The following is a 16,503-nucleotide window of genomic DNA, read 5'->3' on the forward strand; positions in this document are numbered from 1 at the left end:
GAAGCTCTCAATAGAGCCTACATACTAATAGTTTCTGTCTAAGCAGAGCTCACTGCCAAAGACTCAATAGCTAGAGTACTAAGCTAAGAGTACTAACCATGCTCCTAGGTGTCGTAATCAGCACTGGGAACTGTGATTTCGGCATAGCAACTCGCAAGGGATGGGAGCTACCTGGCTCAAGCTGATCAGGGAGGCTCACAGAGAGAATCACACCTAGGCTGAGAGGATGAGGAGGCTCAGAGCAGAAGTCGCTCAAACTAGAGCCTAACAACTCAAAAAGACTGTGAGGCGAACACGCTCGTGCAAACGCTGGCAAAAATCTGGAGTAATTCCGCGAATGCTACAGTGAGCCCATCCTTCTCTCTCGTGAGTCAAACACATATGTGCTTCCTACACAAGGTCTCTTGAAGACAGAAAAGAGGATGATGTGTTCTCCGCAGTCGCTCATTTGCTTACGTCATAGGCTTCCGCCTACCGTTGTCAAGTTCATTGTCCTTATTTCATTCATGCTTCAACACCGGTCACACTTACAGAGTTCCCATGGCGCCCTCTAGAGGATGCAGCGTGGAGTTCACTTTCAATAGGGAATCCACAGATATTGTTGTTATCAACCAATGTTATTAAAGAGTTCACCTTAAAAAGCGGGGTCATCTCTGCTTCATACTACATTAACTCTGGATTATCATCTTTTTAAAATACAGTTTTGACACTGGGTTAAGCTACATGTCGCAATTTTGAAAGGCGTTTAGCGCTGGTTTTAATGGGTTGGGGGGTAATGAAATACTGTTTGATGTTAAGCATAAAACAACTATTCATAAAAATCTGCAATGCTTTAAATATCAATGTTTTTATTAGCAGTTTTAATTTAATATTCACTGAAAAATTCCTCCCCCACTATTTAAATATTCACATACAGTCTCTATCTGTTTTGAGTCTTTTTTGCACAGATTTTGCATATCATTTACAGTGCTTATACTGTTGTATACTCTCTTTTCAGTGTCTGATTGTTGCCATGGGAACTCAAAAGCAGCAGGGTCACTCTCAATCGGTGTCTGTGCAGAAAAAAATGAGGATGAACCTGAACCCAAACCTACAATACTTTCTTTACCAGGGTAGGAAGTATCATCAAAACCTTGACCATTCATAGACAGGAGGTGAACGCCACAGTCAATTTAACAAGCAGTAATACATGAACAGCGTTTTTTCCCTATAATAACTGAGTATTATATAAATCCCACAGTAAAACACTCATATCTCAAATTGCTCATTAACAGTGATAAAACAAAAAAGCAGTTACAGAAAAATAGAAATAAACTTCAAATACTATTAATGAATGCTGTAAGGCACCATTGAAAATGCAGTGAACTGTTTTTGTAGTTTTTGTTTCCTTTGAAAGACCAAGATTCACACAAACCCGGAAAACCTGGATATACAGTATGAGAAAGCCTAATTCCAAATGTGCGATTTTCAGAACTGGAAAAATCATGACAATGAATAAGATTATAAAACACCATGTGCATTTTGTGCATTGAATATAAATTTAACATAAGTTAAGCCAAGCTCTAAAATGTTTTACTGGATAAATTCATTATTTACCCTGAAGAACATGCAGGCACTAAAACCGAAATCCTGAAATGTGATTTTAATTATAATTGAGTTTTAAACCTTTAAAAAAAAAAAACTTTAAATATTGCTGTGGACAATAGGGGACCTTGAGAACAGTTGAGAGCCATTGATCTATGCAAATTTAAGTGTGCAAATTAAAGCAAACACACAAGAGAACTATTTAGAATTCCATACTTATGGTAAAATAAAATAAAAACTCTTTGATTAAATTAACCTAGACTACATCCATGAATCACCGGCCTATCACTGAGCAGTAATTAATGGGTCTTCTTACAGGATTTTTAAACGAGGAGGCGTGCCTGTCGAATGCCTTGATTTAAGAAGCACACTCCACTTTCTGTCTGAATAAACTGAGGTGTGAGGGGAGAAGGGGGAAAAGTCTTAAAAGACATTACTTACGGAGTCTCCATGCTCTTTCTGCAGTGTGTTATAGACAGAGGGGGGTCTGTTGAAGAGAAAACCAGATTAGAGGTTTCAGACACGCATAAAAAGACTCATTTCCTGATGAAAAGCATCCTGAAAAATTTAAAGAAATTCCGCTGCATCATCAGTTTTGTGATTGTGGCAACTGCCTGTTATTTTAACCTCTTCATTCTATAAGGAAACAAGATTATGGGAAGGTCTTGAAAGTTAAACATCATGGAAAGTTTCTCCGTGTTTTCCAGAACTACTTAGATAAATCATTAAAAAAACGACCAGTCTGTTTGAGTCGCAAGTCCATCTGTAGGGTAAGATGTGAAGGGCATGGGGTTGGATGAGAAAGAGGAGGACATTCTGGCCGCGAGGGCACCACTGACCTCGTCTCCGCTTGAGCTTACGCCGTCTCTGTTTGTTGACGAAGCAGGCTGCTAGCGTGCTGAAGAGGATGGCTGCTGCCAGGAAACAGATGGTGGCCACAATGCCTGCCACCACCGGCCGCGCCAGCCCCTCGTCTGGCACCTCAGGCAGCGGAAAGTAGTCTGAAAGACACAAAACAAGCTCGCATTCAGCACACACACACACAGCAGCTCTTTCAATGTTAGTGTGGGCTGATTTAGTTTACAGAAGGAAAGATTTGAAAGACTGAAACAGAATGAAATACTCACCTATCTCGATTCATAAAAACATTCAAAATACATTCAAAATCACTGTGGGAAGCTTTGAGAAAGGAAAACAAAGACTGAATGGCAGCCTTGTGTTTATTTTGACTTCAAGTAGTGACTGAATTCTGACTGCATTACATAAGCTAATCTACTATTTATTAAATTCAACCTTTCAAGGGTGACTGTCAATAACTGGAAAGTGGTAACAGAACTAGGACTGTCAATAAAATAGAAACGATTATAAAATAAATCTTAATCACAAAAAAAAAAAAACATTATTTCAAATAAATATAGTTCTAATCAGCATATTAGAAAGATTTCTAAAGGATCACATGATGCTGAAAACTAGAGTAATGACTGCTAAACATTTAGCTTTATCATCACTGAACAAAGTACAATTTAAAAAAATATATTAAAATATAAATTATTTTAAATTGTAATAATAATTCAGAATATTGCTGTTTTACTGAATTGGTGATCAAATAAATGCAGTCTTGGTGAGCGAGTGACTTCTAAAAAAACTTCAAGTTTCAATTAACACTGTCTTTGGACAATATTTATTCTTCAGTTAGGAATTTCAGTAAACTGTGGTTTGAGAGATTAAACATTTTTTACAGAAACATTAATACAGTTACTTGAGTGAAAAAAAGAGCACAATACATACAATATTTCTAAATATGGACTTGTTTTATTTCCCCAAAAAGATTCAAACAAACTGTGTAATTCATATTAAATCCAGCAGATGGCAGCAGAGTCTCATCAAACCATCATTATTTCAGAATCAACTCTTTCCATTAATGTCACTAAATAACATGATATTATGTGGAGTAAATTTCAGTACATTTTCAAAAACCATACGAAGTATAAAAATCCTCAGAGCACTGACCTGTGCTAGAGACTCCCACTAGGTTACTGGGTTCACTGACAACGTCCTCCATAACCGCCATCACTCTGAACTCATACCAGGCCTCCTGCAAAACAATGAGACATGAAAGTTTAGTTCTAATAGATTAGAAAGCTGCAAGGAGTTTGAAATAATTTAAATGAATTTGCATCTAGATGTTAAAAATATATTTAAAAACTAAACTAAAAAGCAAAAAAAAAAAACATTAGAAACACAAAGAGAAATCTACTCCTTGAGGGAGATATTCCCAACTTTTTGCTTTTTGTTTCACCAAAATAATATACACTTATAAACATGATTGTGACTAAGTGATGACTAAACCATAATTGTTAGGTGAATTATTCTTTTAGCGAAACAGTAGTAGAAATCACTTTTTCACTGGCAGGAATGCCAATACAAGCCATATGTCAGTCTTTTGAAATAGCCATCACAGACATACCTGAACCAGGTCTCTAGCCAATAGCTCTGTCTCTGCAGCAGGGATTGCATCATCAAGAACATCCCACCTCTCCCCGAGACGGAACTCCATGATGTAGTGATCAATTGGCGACGTGTGATTGGCTGGAGGGATCCATGTGAGTAGGACTCCCTGCTGTGTCCGGTTGGCTGTGAGGCACCGTGGTGGGGTAAGCAGCACCAGTGGTTCTGGGGTACTTATAGGAAATACTAGAGACAACAAAGTAAACCACTGGTTCATTTTAACATGCTGAAAAACCATTTCTTTCTTATTAGTGTTGAGCTACTTAACATATTGTGGAAACAATATATATTAAATATATAAATATGTTAAGTGCATCCGGAAAGTATTTACAGTACTTCACTTTTTCCACATTTTGTTATGTTACAGCCTTATTAATACAAAATTGATTAAAATCATTATTTTCCTCAAAATCCCACAAGCAATACCCCATAATGACAAAAACAACAACACATGTACAGTACTGTTCATAATTATTCTTTGCTCAATACGTTGTTGATGCACCTTTGGCACCAATTAATGCCTCAGGTCTTTTTGAGTATGATGCTACAAGCTTGGTACACCTATTTTTGAGCGGTTTCTCCCATTCATCTTTACAGGACCATCAGGTTGGATGGGGAACATCAGATTTTCAGATCTATTCAGAGATTTTCAATCGGGTTCGAGTCTGGGCTCTGGCTGGGCCACTCAAGGACGTTCATAGAGTTGTTCCATAGCCATTACTTTGTTATCTTGGCTGTGTGCTTAGGGTCGTGTTCCTTCGCCCCAGTCTGACAGCCATAGGACAACGGCACCAGTGTGCTCACCACACACCAGCTACAAGGGCTGGTGGTGGCAATTTGGCCTGGACACCCTATTACTATACTGGGGTATTAGGACCTACACAGACCCCAGGATGAGCACACCCTGCTGGCATCACTAACAACTCTTCCATCAGCAACCTAGTTTTCCCAGGAGGTCTTCTATCCAGGTACTGACTAGCCTCAACCCTGCTTGTCGACTCGACATCACGTGTGCCAAGTGTCTTGACAAGCTACAGCCAATGAGAGAGCAAGGCATGACCAGTGGAAACAGGATGCACCAGATAATAATGATTTTAATCTATTAAGTCTTTAACATAACAAAATGTGGGAAAAGTGGAGCACTGTCAATACTTGTCTTTAAAAATATGTCTTCACAGCAGGGTTATTATAGTTAACTAAAACTAAAACTAAATTTATTAAACTAAAATAAAAAAAAAATATATATACACACACCACACACACACATTTTGGTTATTACAATAAAAAAGGACATTTTAAATGTAACATTAACTGAATAAAGTTAAATAAAAAAAATATAAAAAACTTTTTCTTTCAGCTAGTCGCCAAGGCAACATTTCTCATTTTAATTCAGTTAAACTTGATGTACTAAAATTTATAAAACCAAAACTACTAAAAATTACAACAACAAAAAACACAACAAAATTATCAAAACTTAACCTAACATTTAATAAAAAAAAATAAAACCATAAATTATTACAATATCAATAAAAACTGTAATAGTATCTCAGTGATACTAAAATAATACTGTTTTTCAGTCACTTTTGGTCAACTTGGTCAAGCAAAATATATAATATAGTGTAATATAGTTAGGATCATGTATTAAAACCATTAGAAGTCGGAATAACAGCATTTCTGTCAGGCAGAGATGATCTTGTCACTGAAAGTTGTATCATGTAGGTGGCCAACCTAGTGTGTTCACAGTGACGACCTCGCTGAACGGGCCCGTCCCCAGTTTGTTCTGGGCCAGGACGCTGAATTGGTAGGCCGTCTCAGACTCCAGGCCTTGCACCAGGAGCCAGTGCTGGCCGCTGGGCACAGGCATGGACAGCCAGTCATGCGGTCCTAACTGCTCCCTCTTCACCCTGCAGGAGGAGTCACATGCACAGATGGAAAGAGTTCAGAGCGGCACAAGCATACATGCACATACGCTCCAATAATGATTGCCATGTCGCTCACGATACTGATGAGAGCACTGCCTGTAGCTAGACGCAAAAAGACAGCTTGTTTGGCTCAGTGTGAGTGCTCAGTGATATCCAATAACACAAAACTGTCTCACGGTTTCCCAGTGGAAATTCCGAAGAATGCAATTGCATTTTGACAGCTGATCTTTACAAAAATATCCTCATAGATCTTCAGTGTGACTTGTATGCCCTACAGCCCTTTTTTAATATATGGCTTTAAAGGAGTCTTATGGACAATACATCTCCGTTAGAAAACAGTCAGAATGGCTACAATGCTGTGGAGAAATTATTATTATTTTTTTTTATGTTGGTAATGTATTGTTTGCCTTAGAGTGTGACATCATGTCCTGTTGCACATATCCATTGCAAGTAGTTTTGCATTCTCAAAGTGCACCTACAGTCAGCTTGCTTCATTCTGATAAACTGCTGCCCTTGGCATGCATGGAATGGCTCCCACGGGACGTCCTGACTAAATTCACACTGAAATTATTATATATTCAAATATAATATATTTATTATATATATTCCGTCTTAAAATAGGACAATCCATCATAAAAGTTTTAATGTTAAAAAATATTAATATAGAAATAATAAGTCTAATATAAAAAAACTATATAATAATAGCAGTAATAATAATAATAATAATAAATAATATTACATTAAAAAACTTCTAGTTCTCTCTCTCTCTCTCTTCTAATTTATAACATTAAAAATATAGAATTAATTTTCACACCAAAAAATTATTTTGAATACTTAAAAAATGTGAAATGTTTATTATATATATATATATATATATATATATATATATATATATATATATATATATATATATATATATATATATATATAACATTAATTATATATAAATAATTTTCACATAAAAATATTGCAATATTGTATGTAATAATATATATAAAATATAAAAATATAAAATATATCAAAATAATTTTTTGGTGTGAAAATTCATTCTATATTTCTAATGTTATAAATGAACAACTGAAATATATATATATATATATATATATATATATATATATATATATATATATATATATATATATATATATAAAATTATATCGTTCTAATGCAAGAAGCAAGAAGTTGGTCAAGAAAGTTCAAAATGTAATTTCTCTCACAGAATGCTGTGCTAAACACAAGGCATCATTTTAGATGTTGAAATTTCACTGTGTTAGGAATATTGATGACTTTCAAAAAGAAAACAGTAAGGAATTGAGTGCTTACGTCATTCACCCCGATCCTATTGGTGAGTCATAATATTCCATTGAGGTATAATTGATCACTTCCTTCATGCCCTTATAGCATAGTTCACAGGCTCTTGAGATGTGTGTTATTCACAGCATCTCAGCGGTCGCTCAGCACCTCTCCTGCAATGCACAGGAAGTAGCAGGAACACGCCAACTATCTGCGTCAACAAGGCTGATGGAAGCTGTTGTTTAATCTCACGTGGGTCACCTTTAAAGGCCATTCACACACAACCTTTAAAGCATGAGTCACACTGCCCAATGCTTCAAATGACACCTTTAGTCAGCTCTTGGCACAGGCCTCCGATCGCATGGGCACCTGTGGTGGACACATCAGGCCAGAGGATAAGGATGATCTAAGAAGTCGGAAGCATAACAGTGAGGAAAGTCTGGCCCTTGGGTGAGGATTAACATGCTTTCATCCTCCATGGGGCTTCTATTCTTCTTTGGCTTTTGGATGTGTGGAAGGACTCAGTTAATACTCAGTACAGACTCTGAACTTTCGGGTGAGAATTCACATCAGTGTTTTTCAATCTAAAGCAACTTTTATTTTTATTTTTATTTTTTTTATAATTGCATCCTATTCATCCTTAGCATGAAGAAGATGGAAAACAACAATAAAAAAATATATACATATATTAATATATGCCACGATTCTTTCAGTTAGAGTTGCAATGTCTATTGCAAAAATATATATAAATAAATAAATGACTACAAGTACTTGTATATACAGACCCAGAATGATTAAAAAGCCTTAAGACTTTAATAATAAATCAGATTCAAGTAGAAAATCATAAATTGGGTGCCTTTGCTTTAGCCACAATGTAGCTGCATATTGCTGACTTAACATACATACATTTAATCTCTACTGTTCAAAAGTTTGGGGTCGGTAAGCTTTTTTTTTTCTTCATAAAATTAAATTAATATGTTTATTCCGCAAGGATGCATTAAACATGAGAGTAAAGACTTACATTCTTACAAGCTGTTCTTTTTAACTTTCCTTTCATCAAATAATCCTGATAAAAATATGTACAAAATATTAAGCAGCACACAAACTGTTTTCAACTGATAAGAATAACAAATGTTTCTTAAAGGGGGGGTGAAATGCTATTTCATGCATACTGAGTTTTTTACACTGTTAAAGAGTTGGATTCCCATGCTAAACATGGACAAAGTTTCAAAAATTAAGTTGTACGTTTGAAGGAGTATTTTTGTTCCCAAAATAATCCTTCCGGTTTGTCACAAGTTTCGGAAAGTTTTTTTTCCGAGTATGGCTCTGTGTGACGTTAGAAGGAGCGGAATTTCCTTATATGGGTCCTGAGGCACTTCTGCCGGAAGAGCGCACGCTCCCGTATAGCAGAGCAGAGACATTCACTGATCAGAGCGATTCACTGATCAGAGCGATTCACTGATCAGAGCGAGAGCGTCGCGAAAAGTCATAAAAGAAGTGTGTTTTTGGTTGCCAGGGCAAGACAACCCTGCTCAGATTACCGAAAAAAAAAAAAAAACTGCATTAAAGGGGGGGTGAAATGCTTGTTTTCACTCAATATCATGTTAATCTTGAGTACCTATAGAGTAGTACTGCATCCTTCATAACTCCAAAAAGTATTTAGTTTTATTATATTCATAAAAGAAAGATAGTCTGTACCGATTTTTCCCGGAAAAACACGAGCGCCTGGAGGCGTGACGTGTGGGCGGAGCTAAAGAATCACGAGCGCCAGTTGCGTTGACAGCGTTTGGAAGCTGTGACAGCTGTGAAGGCTGAAACTGAACAAGAGCAGTAGCAGCAAGGACTCGGTCGAGCGGGGCTCGAACCCGGGTCTCCGATGGTAGCCGGACGCACTAACAAGGAAGCAGAGATATTTTAAGCAGTTTTGCTCACCGCCTGTGGTTCCAACACACAATCGTGACCCTTTTTCGTTGGGATTGCATCATCCTTAAGAAATAAACGATACGCAGATCCCTCGTCAAACTGGGCTTTGTTTGTAAAACAAGCATTTTAGAAATGCAGGGAACAAACACAAACACTTGCACAACTCCGTTGATGCTCTGTAAAAATAAACTTCATCCACTTAATGCTGTTTTTTTTTTGGTAATCTGTGCAGGGTCGTCTTGCCCTGACAACCAAAAACACACTCCTTTTGTGACATTTCGCGACGCTCTCGCTCTGATCAGTGATTATCTGTGCTCAGCCTCTCAGTGCTGTGCTATACGGGAGCGCGCGCTCTTCTGGCGAACGTGCCCTCAGGACCCATATAAGGAAATTCCGCTCCATCTAACGTCACACAGAGCCATACTCGAAAAAAACTTTCCGAAACTTGTGACAAACCGGAAGGAGTATTTTTGGAACAGAAATACTCCTTCAAACATACAACTTAATTTTTTAAACTTTGTCCATGTTTAGCATGGGAATCCAACTCTTTAACAGTGTAAAAAACTCAGTATGCATGAAATAGCATTTCACCCCCCCTTTAAGGGACCAGTGGATGGAGTTTATTTTTACAGAGAATCAACGGAGTTGTGCAAGTGTTTTTGTTTGTTCCCTGCATTTCGAAGATGCTTGTTTTACAAGGCCCAGTTTGACGACGGATTTGCGTATCGTTTACTTCTTAAGGATGATGCAATCCCAACGAAAAAGGGTCACGATCGTGTGTTGGAACCGCAGGCAGTGAGTAAAACTGCTTCAGATATCTCTGCCTCCTTGTTAGTGTGTCCGCCTCCCATGCCGGAGACCCGTGTTCGAGCCCCGCTTGGAGCGAGTCGTTGCTGCTGCTCTCGTTCAGTTTCAGCCTCGGGATCTGATTCTGGATCATAAATAAACGGCTGAATCTGACTGAAAGCCATGGTTTGTTTTGAATGATGGGTTTTCCCTCACGGTAATGTCACAGCTTCCAAACGCTCTCAACGCAAAAGCCTATTCGCGCTCGTGATTCTTTAGCTCCGCCCACACGTCACGCCTCCAGCCAGTCGTGTTTTTCCGGGAAAAATCGGTACAGACTATCTTTCTCTTATGAATATAATAAAACTAAAGACTTTTTGGATTTATGAAGGATGCAGTACTACTCTATATGTACTCAAGATTAACAGGATATTGAGTGAAAACGAGCATTTCACCCCCCCTTTAACACAAACTCAGCATTTTAGAATGATTTCTGAAGGATCTCGTGAAACAGTAACAGATGCTGAAAATTCAGCTTCGCCATGTCAGGGATAAATCATATTTTAAATCATATTTTAAAATATATTCAAATATACAGTTACTTTAAATTGTACTATTATTTTTTGTTCCTGTTTTACTGTATATTTAATTAAGCAAATGCATTCTCGGTGAGCATATAAGAGACTTCTTAAAAAATATAAAATAAAATAAAAACTTACAGACCCCCAAACTTTTGAAGCATAGTGTATACATATAAAGACCATCAGAGTAACATGTGTGCAGCCATCTTTAGAACCTTAGAACAAGTTCTGTAGAGTTAATGAAAGTTATCATAAGCATTGTAATGTTTGAAGTGGATGACAAAACAAAGGTCAGTAGACCGGGAAGATTTTAAAATGACCAGTTCATTCATAAATTCGTAATATCTTTCCTTCATGCTGTGGAAATGGAAGTCATAACACAACAAAAGATGTGTTGAAAATACATAGTATATAAAACTATACACACTTCTCTTCCCACTTCCCAGGCCATATAATCCTTAAACTGTCCTCCATTTCTCCTCCATATAACAGTCATGCATGTCTCTAAACTCTCAAACTAAATTTCATTACTATTTATAGCTCAAAAAGGAGTGAAATCTGTCTCCAGGGCTTGCGACATGCTAAACCTGTTCATGCTACATTCCCATGAAACACTGCTGCCATCTGTCACCTGGTGTGACACTGCAGAATTATGTTCTAAAATGAGCAAGTACCAAATATCACTAAAAAAGACAGTTTTTGAAGGAGATTTAAAGTCAAACGTTTGAGATGTTCTTGCTCGTACCCACCAAAGCAAACAAACAACGGTTATAGCGAAGCATGTATCATTCTATAGGGGAAGGAGCACAGAAAGCTATAGAATGCTGATATTGCGGGTGAATATCGAAGAGGACAGCGCCACACAGGGAACAGAATCACAGGGATGCAGAAGCGCTGGCATGGGCAGCAGAGAGATGAAGAGAGGCATGATTAAGCCAGAAGCGAGAGTTTGCCATTATGGATCAAGTCATTATGAAAAATACCTCGGAGGCACCTCTTTAAAATCAAAATCAAATTATGATACAGTAATTACTTGCAATATACTTGGTTCTCTGCGTATGGTTAAAATATCAAAACTGTGAAATATCACTGAACTGCGCGAAGGCACAAGACAAAATCTTTACTTTAATAAATACTTTTCATGCATAAGAATCATCAGAATCCTCCGGGCTCTACACTGTACTGTACAAAACTGTACTGTATGTACAAACTGGAAGATCACATCTGAGAAGTTCTACTGGACTTAACATTGTTTAGAAAATTACACTTGATGTTTTCTATATTATGATTAACACTATGTGCAATATTATCATTTCTGCAATGAATCCAAATTATAACAAAAAAGTGACAAAAATCATGATACACAATAATTATTAATTATCCCTTTGGATAAACAAGTCTGTTAAATGTAAATGTAAATATCTAGCAAATGTAATAAAATGACCGTTTCAATCCACTTCACAAGATTGTTTTATTTTACCAATAAAAAAATGTTTTGGAAAAAAAACTGGGGTTGAGACAAAGATGTACTGTGTACTTCTACTTCTAAACATGTACTGTTAAACTCAAAATAAATATTACCCAGACATTTATATTGTCTTTGAATTGAAAATTTGGTCATCGTTTACCTACACTCATGCACAAAAACGTACATTTCTTTTGAAAAAGACCTTCTTGGCAGAAGAATGTTCCCTTGGCAACTAACTGAAATAAGTGAATTATTTTTAGTGTGCTGAAGTGTTTAAAAAGCAGTCGAACTGCACACGACACCAACATTGTCTCGTCAACTTAATAAGGTACTTTGCATGCAGCTCGACTCATAACGACTCTGTGGAGGGATTTTACTGCCGTATCATGCCATTCCAGTTCTATCATTATGAGTCTGATTAACATGGCCAACATGCTAACTAACTGCTCGTAGAACAAGAAAACTCAATAAAGAAAAGAGTGAATCTAGATTACTCATGGATGACTATCTTTGTTCAAGACTTCCAGTATGAAGAGTTTGAAAAATGTTACATAAAACTAGAAATTAATTATATGCCATGCCATATTATACCCATAATTATAACTCTTACAACTCTTAACATTTTAGCTGCACTGACATTAATTTGAACAGCATGTCCGACTCATGATCAGAGGGCCCTGCTGGTCATCTCACCCCTAGGGGGAAAGGTTTTGCCCCATTGCACCCAGTGCCCCCAGATGTAGCAGCCTCACAGCAGCAGCGGAGCTCAGGTCAACAGTTAGGAAAAGAAGCAGAAAGCAAAGCATGCTGGGATGACTCACACATGGCCGTACCAGACTGAGAATGTCTGCTCAAAGCCGCCGTCGTAAGCGGGCTCCCAAGAGACGTTGGCCGAGGTCGTCGAGACCGAAACATGGACTTTGGCGGGGGGGTGTGGGCTTGTGCCTGTGGGAGGAGGACAACTCGTGTCACACTCGATATAAACACACACTTGTACACAAAATCTAAAGCAAGGTCACATATTTTATTTTTCTGTGTCTGTATGTCTGTAAAAAGCCCTCGGTCAGAGCCATTAGATCACTTGTCTTAACACAAACACTTGGGCTAACACAAACAAACAGACTCTGTGTGCATCATTTATTCTTTATCTTTTTTTCTACAGCTAACCGTTAGCCAGTGGGGATGCTTTTGAGGAAAATCCTTTTGTTCAGAGAGCTTTTTGAAAGGAACTCACTGAATAGCTAACAGTTTAACCTAGCAGCTGCTGCTTAGCTACTAACCAGCGTCCCAACAGAGTTTCTTTAGCTGACAGTTTCACTGCAGCCACATAAATCCAAACATGCCCTATAGCACACTGGACATCTGGACATGCCAAAACAGTGGGCAGCAATATAAGGACTGAGCTAGCAGTGTTGATCTACAGCTGCACTATAACCACTAATAGATAAAGAAAATGAGGGCGTCAGAAATTGCACTACTTTCCTCTATTGAATTTATAAGATATATTCTATGTAGAATATATTCTATTAGAAGAGTTTAAGTCTGCATGCACATATACTTCAAAGTAAGATACTGCATAGCTTAATAGCAATACCAAGTAATCTTTACACCAAGTGTATACTTTTGACAAGTGCTATTAATGTGATGTGCTTTACATGAAATGAAGACACCAGTCATATCAATGTCCTAGAATGAGCTACATTAATATAATGAAGGTGATTACCGAGATACCAACTAACCTTCTCAGAAAACATGTTTCATTTTTTTCAAAATTTTTGATATACTATTTCTAGATAAGGATTATTATTATTATTATTTTATTATTATTTAGATAATTTGGAAAGGAGTCATTTAGACTTATTTGTGGACCTGTTAGACCAGCTCACTGAAACAAAAGTCCTTATAGAATCATTTGCTCAACAAAGTTTTAGTGAAAGTGAACAGGAGTTACTGCTAAAACTAAAACTATTCAAATGAAATAATAAAATTACCATAACTTAAATAAAGCTGAAATAAAATCTTAGTATTTATAAAATACTACATGAAAAACTAGAACTAAAAAAAATTAAAGTGGAAATGCTACCTTGAAACTGAAAAAAATAAGTAAAAAAAAAAAAAAAAAATAGAAATAGAAAAGAAAACTTTTTTTTTGAAAAAATAACAAAAGTACATAACAAAATAACTAAAACTTATGCTAAAATTACAACAAACTTAACATATAGAAATAACAGGTAATTCAAAATACTAATACTAATATGAAAAAATAGAAATCAGAAATAATCATTAGCCAAAAAGTATTTTACATCAGAGCAGAACTAAAAAAAAAAAAAAAAAAAAAAAAAAAAAAAACATTATATATATATATATATATATATATATATATATATATATATATATATATATATATATATATATATATATATATTCAATATCAAAATTTCCATGATAAAAAAAAAAATTCAATGACTGTGGGAATCCAGAGTCAAAGACCAATGGTGTCCTGCAAAATATAAACTAAAATCTTTGTGCACCTTTAAGGAAAATAACACCTTTAACGCTTGTTGATCTAATTTGATCAAAACTCATCACTATATGGAAAAATCACTTTATCGCAAGTCGTGTTTGCGCGTCATGGGGTTACTCTATTTGTCTCAACACCTCATACCGATTACTAGGAGGTGCGTGCTGGCAGTGATGCTCGTGGCGACATTGGAGGCGACACACTCCCACTCCCCATGGTCCTCCTTGCTGAGAGATTTGAACTGTAATCTGCCTCGTGGTAGGACATTGTGCTTGCTTCTGCTGGGCTTCCCTACCTTCTCCAATAAAAGAAAACATTTCTAGCAAATACTTCAGTTCATTCAATGATACATGATCCTACTTAAGGATCCTTATGGATGTGGCTTACCTTTCTCCATGTAATGTTGGGGAATGGGTCTCCTTCTGCCTCACAGGGGATGACCAGCTCTCGACCAGCCTCCTGCCTGTACTCCCCTCCAGGAACCACCAGAAATTTGGGTGGGTCCTATCCATTGCAAACAACACATTATACTGATGCAGATAAATGATATAATAAAAAGGTAAATAAAGAAACGTTAACTCAAATAAAACCTACAAGTAAAATTTTTTACCTTTAGCACCAGAGGGGCGGGAGGGGACTGTCCCATTGTACCGAGGCTATTGTAAGGCACACAGGTGTAGGTGCCGAGAGAGTCCTCTGTCACCTCAGACACTCGAATACTTCCATCTTCCATTTGGCTCCAGCCAGGGTACTGCAACAGAGAGAAACATCAGCACACATACAATCAGCAAAATTGTTTCCCATATCTCAAAATCTACCATTCTGCAACAAAAATAGCTCTGTTCACAGCGACCCGTTTTTTGTGCATGTCTCTTTAAATGCTGATGTGCTCTGCTAACCCCGCCTCTCTCTTCCGTTGAAGAAGAAAGATAAAAATCATAAAAACATGCACTAAAAATTTCATTTTCTCCTGAAATCAGAGCCACTGTAGACACACTGAATTTGTTTTGTTTTTGATGGTAATGTACCATCGAATATACCTAAATTAGTTTATGCCTGCGCAAATCATTTTACTCCAGACTGCTTTCTGAAAGAGAGACAATTCAAGGCAGGTTTTGCTAAAAAGTTCAAACTCAAGGATGGATCAGTACCCACTGTTTGTGATCCAGCTGCACCTCCAGAAGTAGTAAGGCCTTCACTTTATATTTCTTATGATTATTTGCAAATCCCCTTTCCTCTTCCATGTGCTCATTAGCACTTTTTATAAAGACATGCACCAAAACGGGTCACTGTGAACAGAGCTGTTTTTGACACGGTCAAACCATTGAGGATTTTTTTTTTCTTGTTATAATGGTTGCTATACCCCTGACAAGCCATACAACTATTGCATTCAGCGAAGTCAGTGGAGCGAATTTGCTCTCAGAGCACTTTAGATGTAACATGACAAGCCTGCACATTTTCAGCTACATGGCCACTATCCTCAAAAGCCAACTGTACTGAGGAAGAACAGGGTTTGAGAATGAAAGTGATATCCTGTTTCTTCACTAAGGTCAGTCATTCTACGTTTTGCTTTATAGCATATGAAGTGGAGCCAGTGATCTTTGTCTGTGTGAGACTTTGAGATCAATGTGAAATGTGAATGAAACCCATCACACACAGCTGAGAGAGAGAGAAAGAGAGAGAGAGAGAGAGCGCTGAGGCCCACATGACAGCATCTGTGAAAACACTGAGATCACTGTCCTGCTGGACTCACCTTCTCTATCCGCAGAGGCAGGCCGTCTTTTTTCCACTTCACTGAAGTGACAGGCGGGTTGGCATCCACCGGGCAGCGGATGAACCCCGGCAGTCCGATAGCCACGTAAATAACGGGCGGCATGTTTACAACACGGGCAGGGTCTACAGGATATAACGAGATAA

The 16,503-nt window shown here is 37.3% G+C and overlaps 1 protein-coding gene across 1 annotated transcript in view; it reads right to left on the minus strand.

Annotated features, from left to right (window-relative positions):
- LOC113092292 (protein turtle homolog B-like) overlaps positions 1-16,503 on the minus strand; it is an 86,465-nt gene that overhangs the window by 16,113 nt on the left and 53,849 nt on the right. The window contains exons 8-17 of the mRNA XM_026257872.1: positions 16,340-16,482; positions 15,197-15,337; positions 14,974-15,090; positions 14,731-14,881; positions 12,899-13,010; positions 5,821-5,996; positions 4,052-4,278; positions 3,595-3,679; positions 2,424-2,585; positions 2,026-2,071 (exon numbers count right to left, since the gene is read on the minus strand). Coding sequence (XP_026113657.1) covers positions 2,026-2,071; positions 2,424-2,585; positions 3,595-3,679; positions 4,052-4,278; positions 5,821-5,996; positions 12,899-13,010; positions 14,731-14,881; positions 14,974-15,090; positions 15,197-15,337; positions 16,340-16,482 — 1,360 coding nt within the window. The remainder of the gene's footprint in view (positions 1-2,025; positions 2,072-2,423; positions 2,586-3,594; positions 3,680-4,051; positions 4,279-5,820; positions 5,997-12,898; positions 13,011-14,730; positions 14,882-14,973; positions 15,091-15,196; positions 15,338-16,339; positions 16,483-16,503) is intronic.

The sequence above is a fragment of the Carassius auratus genome, unplaced genomic scaffold, assembly GCF_003368295.1.
Source record: "Carassius auratus strain Wakin unplaced genomic scaffold, ASM336829v1 scaf_tig00214548, whole genome shotgun sequence".
Classification (NCBI taxonomy): Eukaryota; Metazoa; Chordata; class Actinopteri; order Cypriniformes; family Cyprinidae; genus Carassius; species Carassius auratus.